At 34.0% G+C, this 11,749-nt stretch overlaps 1 protein-coding gene across 4 annotated transcripts in view; it reads right to left on the reverse strand.

Annotated features, from left to right (window-relative positions):
• Grik2 (glutamate receptor, ionotropic, kainate 2) overlaps positions 1 to 11,749 on the reverse strand; it is a 563,545-nt gene that overhangs the window by 357,414 nt on the left and 194,382 nt on the right. For all 4 annotated transcript variants that reach the window (XM_013022384.1, XM_013022386.1, XM_013022387.1 and 1 more), the window contains exons 2-3: positions 7,160 to 7,327; positions 1,977 to 2,234 (exon numbers count right to left, since the gene is read on the reverse strand). In XM_013022384.1, coding sequence (XP_012877838.1) covers positions 1,977 to 2,234; positions 7,160 to 7,327 — 426 coding nt within the window. The remainder of the gene's footprint in view (positions 1 to 1,976; positions 2,235 to 7,159; positions 7,328 to 11,749) is intronic.

The raw sequence follows: 11,749 nt of genomic DNA on the forward strand, positions 1-11,749 counted from the left end.
TACACATTTTGAACTTTTGCTTATTTTGTTCTTAACGTGAAGAGTTACATGAATACAAAATATCACACATTCCTGTGTGTATTAAAGTTGTGCATATCGGGTTGTAAGATATTTGAATGATGTTGAGATAGCACAAAGTAGTGATTCACTTTTGGCTTCACAATGAATGTATCCATTTTCTATACTTCTGTGACTAGCCACCCACAAATAATCAGTAAGTAGACCAATTCATAAAGGAGAATGCTTAGATCATTATACGTGATGCAGCCCTGACAAAGCATTTTCCCTAGCCTCCCATTCAAGTCAAATTATAGAACTTTACCAATGACCAAAAGATGATTTGGGGAAAAACGTAATATAATTCACTAATATATCATTTGAGTTAAAAGACAAAAATTGTTGAGAACTCTAAGTAGTAAACATCATTATAAACATTTAATGTTTTTCAAAAAGAAATAATCTTTCAAAAAGATTATTCTACTAATTTGGATATAGGCTAGCTATCTCAATTAAAGCTTAAAAATATTTTCACACTGTTTTTTAAACTTACAATTTCCTATTCCCTAAGAAGAATTCTTTTTTTGTTGTTGTTGTTGTTGTTGTTGTTGTTGTTGTTGCTGTTGTTGGTCATGGGGCTTGACCTCTTGGCCTGGGCACTATCTCTCAACCCTTCAGCTCAAGGTGAGCACTCTACCACTTGAGCCATAGTGCTACTTCTGGTTTTCTGGTAGTTAATTGGAGATAAGAGTCTCATGGACTTTCCTGCCCCAGCTGTCTTTGAACCGTGATCCTTAGATCTCAGCCTTCTGAGTAGCTAAAATTACAGGTGTGAGCCACCAATGCCTGGCTAGGAAGAATTCTTTTCCACTGATTGCAGTGATCAATTATACTAGCAAATGCAAAAAAAAAAATTTATACTGAATTTTATACTTTGCAATCGTACAGAGTGTATATACACAAAGGAATATAGAATGTTCCTGTCATGCTTGGAGATAATTTAAATTCTAATGAATTTCAATCTTGATGTAAATTTGAAAGCCTAGTAAAATATTTTAAATAAAAAATTTAACATGTTAATTTGAAGATCACTACTTAGACTACATAAATCATTGTTGAATGGTCTATGGCCATACCATCCTGAATGCACCCATCTCATCTAAAATATCCTTGAATGAAATCACATGTCACTTTATATTTGCAAGGGTAGTTCCTTTACCAATATAACTAGCAACAATACTTTAAGGTTAAATTTTGCTATTTATTTTCTTCTACTTCTCTGAGATTTTTTTTCATTAATTCAAGGTAACCATTCATATACATAAAACATAATGTAATTAAAATAATAAAACAAAGACAGAAATGAAAATATTCTTTTATGACACTGAAATAAAGACTATATCAATAAATTTTATTTTCTAAATCTTAGTGTCCAGACAAAAGTGGTTATAGAACTCTTGAATACCTCAATGAGTATTAAATACTGAAAAAATATTTAAAATCTCAACATGCCTTACAGGTATAAATTTCATTACTCTACATATATATTATATTTAAGACAGAAAAAATTGTTAAGGTAAAAATGTGAATTTTCTTAACGGGTTTCATTGACAACCAACCTTGAGGTTTTGCTGTAAGAAATGGCCCTTCACCTAGTATATAAATAATTTGGATGAATATTCCAATATCATATTTCATCTATTTCTATTGTTTATTCAATTTATAGTTCAAGCTAGTTGATATTTTACCGAAAAGAAGAATATACTTCACAAATACAGAAAACACCTGTGAGTTAGCTGGCATTTTGCATGAACGTGTTAAATTACAGTTAGCATTCACTTCCTTTTAAGTTAATTTAAAAAGAAGCAAACAAAAATTCCCACTAACCCCAAGGACAGAACCAGAGTCAGGATCTGCAATGAGTTCTACAGAACAATACAAATTTAAAACAAAACCCAAAGGCTACTGATTTTTCTTACCAGTGCTGTCATCATACACAACGGTGACGGTTTTCCACTTGAAAAACTGCACCAAGTCTAAAATGGCACGGCTGAGTGAAGAGAAGTCTGGGTAGAGACTGACATAGAAGGAATCTTTGTTATCCGACACTTGGTGCTTCCAGCGGGTCTGGATATGGGGAACCCCCAGAGCATTGCAGATCGACTGCACTGCATTGGCTGAGGAGCTGTGCGAAGGCCCGAAGATGGCAGCCACCCCGAGAGACAGCTGATCACAGGCTGAAGAGGAGAAAAGTCTGTTAATAAGATGGGCAGGAGCCAGTGTGCCCCCTCTTACTACGTTATTATTAAAGGTCAAGATATCAGCCTTGTAAAACATTTGTCTTTAATAAACCACATTCCATTCATTTTAGTTTAATCTACCTTTGACCATTTTCATTTGGTTATAAGAGGGTTAATTCAGCCAAATGTCAGCAATTCAAAGCTAAATAATGCCATATATAATGTCAAGGAAGGGAAAGAAAGGACAAAAATAAAAGGAATATATTTTTTTCCTTTTATTTTTCTATATTTTTTATTTTATATATTTTTATATATTCTTTTTGGTGTGAGTCCTTTGGTGTGGCTTAAACTCAGTGTCTGTGTGCTGTCCCCATGTTTTTGTGTTCAAAGCTAATGTTCCACAAGTTGAGCCACAGCTCTCCTTCCAGCTTTTGTGGTAGTTAATGGGAGGTAAGAGTCTCATAGACTTTCATGCCTGGGCAGGCTTTGAACTGCTATACTCAGATCTCAGATTCCTAAATAGCTGGAATTACAGGCATGAACCACCAGCATCCAGTTCAAAAGGAATATTATTTTAACTGCAGATGAGACAGATATATTTACTTCAGAACATAATAGTTTCTTATTATGAATGTAGAAAAATACTATCATTAACCACGTTCACTGATCATCCTTTATGATCTCAATTCATGTGTGCATGCACACGTGTGTGTGTGTGTGTGTGTGTGTGTGTGAATGCGCAGGTGTGTGTATGCATGTGTGTATGAGAGTACTCAGGCTTGAACTCAAGGCTTCAAAGTCTCGGCTTTTTTGCTCAACACTGGTGTTCTACCATTTGAGTCATACCATTATTGCTTAAAAATTTCAAATTCTTAATGTAAAGACATAAATAGTCAGACAGATGGATAGACAGACAGACAGACAGACAGACAGACAGACAGACAGACAGACAGACAGACAGACAGACAGACAGACAGATAGATAGATAGATAGATAGATAGATAGATAGATAGATAGATAGATGACATCAAGTTATGGGAACATACTATATTGAGTAGGAAGAGCAACAAAATTATTAGATAAATATTCAATACAAAATTATTAGGTAAGTATATAATTATCTTTAAATACTTCATTGTTGTGTTATACACCTTCTATATTATCCAAAATATGTTTTTAGGGTCAACATTTAGTCACAGAAAAAGTTGCCTCAATAAAAAATAATTGTAGTAATTATAAGAAACAAACTACAGGGCATTCAGATTAAAACACACATATCAGTAACTGCAACTCTATTAGGTACACTGAACCAGATGATGATTTTGTGCCTAGAAAGTGAATCATTTTTGAAAATATGAAAATTATCTTTAAGTATCGAAAGACTTGGTTTGGGAAATGTCTTGTTTAATTTTCAAAAGGAGAATTAAGATAAATGGATAGAAGTTTCTCATGAATTTTGACTCAATTCAAGGTTGTAAAAATTTTAAGGGAAAGTAAAAAATATCCAAAATTGAAATAGTTTATAGCCAATTGGAAATGGCTCTTTAGAGACAGTAACTGCAAATATTTAAACAGAACCAACTTTGGTTACAGGCATAAATTAGATATTAAAGCTCAATTCTTCCAAAGTATAAAATCAACCATTATGAGAAAAAAAATGTTTTCTGTGTAAAATATGGCATGATGAATGAGTTATTTTTAAACAAAGAGACACTAAACCAAAATGACCTAAATAAATTGATTCTGAATCTATAGATTATTTCTAAATGATTACTGGCATTCTCAATCACTAGAAAGGAGTTTGAAAATGTTCACTCTACATAGGATTTTTACTTCACATACATTCAGAACAAATGATCTTTCTAACTTAGAATTTTAACAAATTACAACAAGATACGTTAAAAAGAATTATACTTGACAAAGTATATTTTAACTAATAGAAGTATCTTTGGTTTTCTGTATTTTCCCTTTTGAGACACAGTCTATGTGCTCAGATAAACCTCAAACCCACTTCCTCTTGCCTCAGCCTCTGAAGTAGTTGGGATTATAGAGAGGTAGCACAATGATCTGCTTAATGCACAAGTCAAATAAGAATTCAAGTTCTAGTATGTCACTTTTTCCATTAATTGAGCAAATCAGTTTTACCTATTAAAGGTGTAAGAGAAAAAACTGAAAAAATCTTACATTTGATCTCTAATTGTTTTTATTTTACTTTTGATGAACTCAGGGGTTTGAACTCAGAATCTTGTGATCTTATATTTTTAATTCAATATAATAATTAAAATTAGTTGTATACTTTGAAAATGGATTTTCCCCTTACATTGTATTTCCAACATATCACTCTATTAATTGTTTCTGCATTCTATAAGGTATAATAGCTCAACAAACAAGATCCAAATTGCATTCAACATTATAATAATATCCTTTAAAAAGGTACTCAGACACTTTTATTAGCTTTTCCTAGCTTCAGGCCAATGTCAATGGATATGTTTTATTTCCAGTGGGTTTTTAATGGATGACAAATTCTTTAGAACACTTTGGAAATAAGATGAATTTATCACCTTTTAAGTTTGTTAAAGTATTCTTGGCATAGTATTCTGTATTTTTATGCTACTCCTTTGAAATCTTGATAAAGAAATCTATTAATATTTTATCCATATTGTACTCACATCATATTCTGAATGCTTTCATTAGAGGCAGAGCTTCTTGTTCCTAATGAAAATAGTCATGAACTATGCCACTAATCAAAGGCACTTGTCTTGCAATTAATGACTTATTTTGAACTTGTCATGACAAATGTAGCATTTTATGATAAACTTTAACCTTTTTCTCCTATCAGCTCTCTAAGCCTCTCATCACCCTCTCATGGTTCTGAAATGTGAAAATATATTTGTATTCATAAAGATATGAATTCAAAAGGCAGGCAGAAGAGAGCTTTGATAAACACAAGTTAGCAGCTGGGGGAAAAGAAGGTTCCTTTCATCTTGAGCAACACTATTCCTTATCACCTGCTATTAATATTAATAATCTTAGCAGAAATATTCACCAACTCAGAATTTCAAATAATTATGCACATTTTTATTAGTGCAAGGTACTAGTAAAACAATATTATCATTACCTAAAGGCAAACATTGATTAGAAGTATGAAGTTCCAGCCAAGCCCAGGTTTCTCACTACTACTCAGGAATCCGAGCTAAGGAATATCAGAAAAGGAGGATTGTGGTTCAAAGCCAGCCTGAGTTAAATAGTCCACAAGACTCCTTCTACAAATAACCAGAAAGAAAACCTGGGCTAGAAGAATGTTTCTAGTGGTGGAACACTACCTGAGAAAGCAAATGGAGCAACTGAAATGGTCTGAATTGGTATAGAATTGGCAGAGAGAGAGAGAGGGAGGGAGAGAGAGAGCACTAGAGAGAGAGAGAGAGATTTGAAATAACAGGTGCAGTCCTTTAAGAAAACCTAAGTTATTAAAGTTCGTATCTTTACATGATTGCTAAGTATGCAAAAGACAAGAGTATATAAGAAATACAAGACTAAATAAAGGGCTGGGAAGGTTGCTCAGTGGTAGAGCGCTTGCCTTGCATGTCTGAGGCCCTGGGTTCGATTCCTCAGCACCACATAAGCAAAAATGAAAAAACCCGGAAGTGGCGCTGTGGCTCAAGTGGTAGAACGCTAGCCTTGAGCTGAAGAGCTGAGGGACAGCGCCCAGGCCGAGTTCAGGGCCCCACTACCGGATACAAAAAAAAAAAGACTAAATAGAAATACCTCTCAACTGCATTTATTACTATGACTCTTCATTGGTTAAAATGCCTTAAACTGGTTTAATTCTTTCTGATGCCTTTCTTCATATATAAATACTCTTCACACATAAATATTAAATACTCTAATTTGTATTCTATTAAATATTAAATTTTTATTCTAGAAATACATTCTTTTTTTTTCACTTAAGATTTTGCAGTGCTGGGGTATCATCAGGACCTATTGCAGACATTCTACTACTTGAGCCATCTTTAGGCTTTTGGGGGTTTATTGTTTTTCCATATAGGGTCTTGAATTTATCCCTAGATTGAAACAACAGGCTTAGATTGCATTCCTTCTACTTATGTTTCCTATATTGCTGGGAAGACAGGTATGTGCCACTGTACCCAGCTTCTATTGGGTGAGATGGAGTTTCTTGAACTTTTTGCATGAGCTGTCCCCAAACTTTGACCTACCTAATCTCAGCTTCTTAAGGAATTAGGATTGATGCCAGACACTGGTGGCTCACGCCTGTAACCATAGTTACTCAGGAGGCTTAGATTGGAGGATCGTAGTTCAAAACTATTCTCAACAGTGAGAATCTTATTTCCAAGTAGCCAACAGAAAACCAGAAATAGTGCTGTGGCTCAAAGTGGTAAAGAGATATCCTTGAACAAAAGAGCTCAGGGACAGTGTCCAGGCTCCAAGTTCAAGCCTCAAGACTGACGGAAAGAAATAAAGAGGGGAAAAAAAAGAGATAATTACAATTATAGGTGTGAGGTCTGAATCTGCTGGACTGATCATTTGAAGCCACAAAACTATCTAAGTAGTCAATAAATACAGTAAGTCTATAACAGGATTAGTGTTGATCATGAAAATCAAAATTTAAGAATGGCAAGATTCACTGAAGTTATTTTATTTTAGTGGTCTTATAAAATTAGATATAGTCTAATAACAAGACAGAAGAATCAATAGCAGAAAAACAAGTGGACAATATTAGATTTAACTGTATTTATAAGTAGATTTTTTTGACAGTTATATCATTTTACCTTCCTTGAATAAAACTTAGGTACATATTTAAAGGAACTCTTCACATGCAATTATTCTTAACAAAATACTGAGTACATGATCAAATAAAGAACTCTCTTCAGAAAAGCTGGGAATCCCAAATATCTACCAATTACCTTTCTTGGATGCTTCAAAACTGTCATAGAGGTTTATCTTCTGGGTGTCATAAGTTAGGGTGGTATTGGGCAACAAGGTTCTGTTTCTGTTGATGGTATTCACGGCAAATCGGAAAGCCAGTTCCTCTGCTCCCATGGGGCCAGATTCCACATATTCAAAAATACCTCCTAGCAAAACAAGAGAGAATAATGACACAGCTCTTACAACACAGAGATCATGTCAGATCATTTCTGGATTTCGTGTCTGGTGTATTTGTGTGTGTGTGTGTGTGTGTGTGTGTGTGTGTGTATGTTCTCTATTAAGTGGATGAGTTTTGTGCTTACTTTTCTTTGAACTTTAGGATACAGTTCTTTAGATAAAGGAAAACTAACCAAACTACCTTAGTCTTTCTGCCAAAATTTAATAGGAATTAAATGTGATTTTCTCTTTTGTCTTTAACAATGACATAGTTTAGGGCATAAGCATGTATGGATGTTGTCTTAAGTAAGGGAAATGATTCCCCCAAATTTTGCACATAATCCCAGAGTTATAAATTATCTGTGATGACACCAAGTCTAAAGCTTAGCATGGGGAAAAAAACAGAATTAAGTTTGTTTTCATTAACTCAGAAGTCAGAATTCGTTGGCCCATTTTTTATGGGACTTCATTTGTTAACATTCTAAAATAATTGCAAAGCAAACTTACAGATAAAGAGAACTAAGTAGTACTTCTCCCTTTATTTCACTCCTAAGTCCCTTTCAGGACACACTTTATATAAATGATGTATACTTCTCCAAAAACAATTCATCTCTCTTAATTAATAACATTGTAGCATGCAATTGGGGCCATAAAACATAGAATATAATTGAAAACAAGTTCCTTCAATTTGCTACATTATTCCAGCTGTGTTTCTGCCTAGTTACCTCCTTCTGTCCCCCTTCCTCCTCCCTGGAATCAATGGTCTCTCTTCAGCTGGGGAACAACTGAAATTTCTGTATGACAGACTCTCTCTTGTTGGCTTGTTGAATAGAAGGAAAGGGGAAATACCTAATGCAAGACTAAAATGAAGGGCATTTTTCTTTGCCCCTTTTAAATTTTATTCCATAAAATTCCATTGAATAAGACAAGTAGGTATTTTGATTCATGCATGTCAATTGACCACACTTCAAGCAAACCACCTATCCATATATAATAAACATAACAACTCCTCTAACTCTGAAGAGCTGTAACTCCAAAGAGATTGTGGGCGTATGGAAATTTATATCATGGAAGCATAAGAATGTCTATTTGATCCCATATTGATTTTAACCAATGAATAAAATAAGCTTTAAAACGAAACTCCACTATCAATAAGTATCATAAAATAGAAGAGTTGAGAAATGAGAATACTAAATCTCAGAGTTCGAAGGCATTTTTTATGATAAGAAAGACAACATATGTATTTGCAATGAGAAAAAAAACAACAGGAAGGAAATTTTAAGAGTTGGCAAGATCCAAAGCCTGGGAAATAGGCTAAGTGCTAGGAGAAAGACACTTCATTCACTGAAGTAAGAGGAAACTACCTGTAATTTGCAGGTAGGAGATGGGTAAGAAATTGAGGGAAATGTGTTTTATATGCTTTCTTTGTAGAGCAGAAAATGAAATCTACAATGTTGACTCTGGAAAAATGAATCAGCTAGCTTTATTCTAAAAGGATTTTTTTATTTTAAAAATGCTATTAAAAATTAAATAGCCAAGTACTTTTCTGCCTGTTTATGAATTTGCAAAACAATAAATGTTTACATGATTTGAAAAGGCCTTTTCTCTTTATACAACTTGAAAAATTAGTGATACTCATTTTATGCTATATATCTCCTCTGAAAGTCTGTAGACTTACTCAATTTATGCTTAAGTGTCATAAGCATGTGTTCCATGGAAAGAGAATTGGTACCTTATAGAGTTCCTATAACTGGTAGGTAAAATACTAAGCTGAGTTATAAAAATATAGGAACTACAAGACAGCAGCATTTTAGAAATCAATAATTTTGTAATCATTCTAGCACCAATATTCATTCAGCTTCACATTTTTAAATGTTTTATCTTTTAATTGTCAAGGTGATATATAGAGCGGTTACAGTTACAAAAGTAAGGTAATAAGTACATTTCTTGACAAATTTGTTACCTCTTTTCTCATTTTTCTCCTACTTTCTCTCCTCTGACCTACCCATTCCCAAGTTGTCTAGATCATTTCCAACTTATTGTCTTCTGTATATCGCTGTTGCATTGGTGTCTACCTTGTCCTTTGTCTCACCATTCTGTTGTTCCCCTTCCTTTCCCTAATTCAAACAAATGTATATACAATACCAGGGTACCAAAATCAAATACAGTGACAGCAGGGGATATACCATAGAGGGAAGAACATACAAAAGAAACACAAAAAATCACACAATATATTAAAAACAACACCAAAGTAAAACCTCTTGTGCCCATGTCTTGGAGTTCATTTTGCTTAACATCATCTTACATGGTCATATGTACACAGCTATGTCATTATTCTGCTTATGTGCTAAGTTTACCCCAGATGTATGCTAATTATTGTAAATAAGGGAAACAAATCATAGGATCTATGTTTCTTTGGGACTGGCTTAGTTCAGTTAGGTTTTCAAATGCTATATTTTCTGTGGACTTACAAATATATTACTTGTTCCTCATACTTAAGGTTGGATTTTTCAGATTCAGAAGCATTATCTAACATTATCAGTCTTTCAGCTATATTTTTATTTGGTTGGTTTCTTCTAACTTAAGAAGGATTTACCCATCTTCTTTTATACTATCCCCTATCTCAAGCAATAAAATGCCTACAGTTCTTTATTCCAATTTTGTATTAAAATTTAGAGAACTTCCTGGACTATGGCATGTTTGTTGAAGAAAGAAAACAAATGAGAATTTTTTTTAAGCATAGTTCTACCTCTGTTTTGGAGATGTAGAGAACACCCGATGTTGAAAGTTTTCTCATCTTAGCCTCTAACTAGAAAAAGAACAACATTACTTGCCTTGAAATGAAAGATTTATTAGTCAACTCCGAAACCTAGCCAATGCCTTTCTCTTACAGATCAATTTTAACTACCAGTACGGATTGTGTGACTCATAAACCTGTGATGGATGTTCACATCTAACCTCTGATACTGTGCAAACTGATCCTATCTTACAGTGGGTACAATCACTGCATTACTGTCTTTCAATTTAATAAAGGGACTGATGTTCTGAATGACAAATTACCTATTGTTCTTCCAGAAGATATGCTGGTATTCTCAGTCAGTTGGTATCTTTTTTACTGAACTTACTTCGCTTCTATACACAAAGGTGACCCCCTTGTTTGTAATTTTGTGCAAATCATTATCCAAAGAATACTAATCATTAAGCTTCTTTAATGTTGATAAAATACAATGACACCAGTCATTTTTTAAATGTTTGTGATATTAGAGATTGTTTTTACTCCTTTAGCAAATGATGATATAATGGTTATACCAGAAAATATATTTGTTCATAGGACATCCATACTGAAGTGCTCACGTATAAAGAATACCATAATAACAAAATTGGGAAAATGTCAACCGTGTGTCATCAAAGCTAATGAGTATATGAGTATTTGTTACACAATACTTAAACTTTTCTCTGGATACTCAGAATGTCTTTCCTCTCTTCTACGAAGTACAAATGGGCCTCCAGGAATGAACCTATTAGCTGATTGCTGTAGTGCTTTAGCCCTCCAGATAACTCCAAGTTCCCTTAGGTATTAATCAGTCCTTTGGTTTCCTAAAGATTGTAATTGTTCTGACCGGCATGTACTCAAGCTCAGTTCACACAATATCTTCTTCCAGAATTTGAAAAGATACTTCATCTTCTAAATGTATTTCTTTTAGTCAGGTCAAAAATTCCAAATCTTCTATTGTGTATATATACTGTGGTGGTAGGGGGGGGTGAGAGGGTAGAGGGTGGAGAGGGGAAGGGATGGGAAGGGGAAACAAAGGAGGAGGCAACAATGCTTGATAAGAAATGTACTCACTATCTTGCCCATGTAATTGTAACCCCTCTGTATGATATTTCCACAATAATAAAAATTCCAAATCTTTTGCTTGTCATATAACTATTCTTACCCTTCTTTTCTTCCTAGCTTATTGTTTAAAACATTCCATGTGATAATCCAAGTGGTCCTAGCATACAAATTATAATGGGACTGTGAGCTCCTTAATTATACATAAAAATGAGTAGTAGTTTTTGTTTTAGAGTACAAAATTCATCTTAAGTATGCTGTTGAAAAAGATTAAGATTGCTAAGTACTATCTTAATTTCCATTTATTTAAAAAAATTCCATGTACCACTGATTAGTAGAATTTAGTAAGAGTTGATCTAATTTTCTAATTAAGTCTATTCAGATTCTTATTCTAACATCCATTTTTAGTTTAAAATATGGCAAGCTGGGTGTCGATGGCTCATGTCTGTAATCTTAGCTTCTCAGGAGGCTGAGATCTGCCAGCCGGGGCAGGAAAGTCCAGAAGTGGCACTGTAGCTCAAGCAGTAGAGAGTTCACCTTGAGCTGAAGAACTGAGGAACAGTGCCCAAGCCCAGAG

This window comes from Dipodomys ordii, unplaced genomic scaffold, assembly GCF_000151885.1.
Source record: "Dipodomys ordii isolate 6190 unplaced genomic scaffold, Dord_2.0 Scaffold62, whole genome shotgun sequence".
NCBI classification, from domain to species: domain Eukaryota; kingdom Metazoa; phylum Chordata; class Mammalia; order Rodentia; family Heteromyidae; genus Dipodomys; species Dipodomys ordii.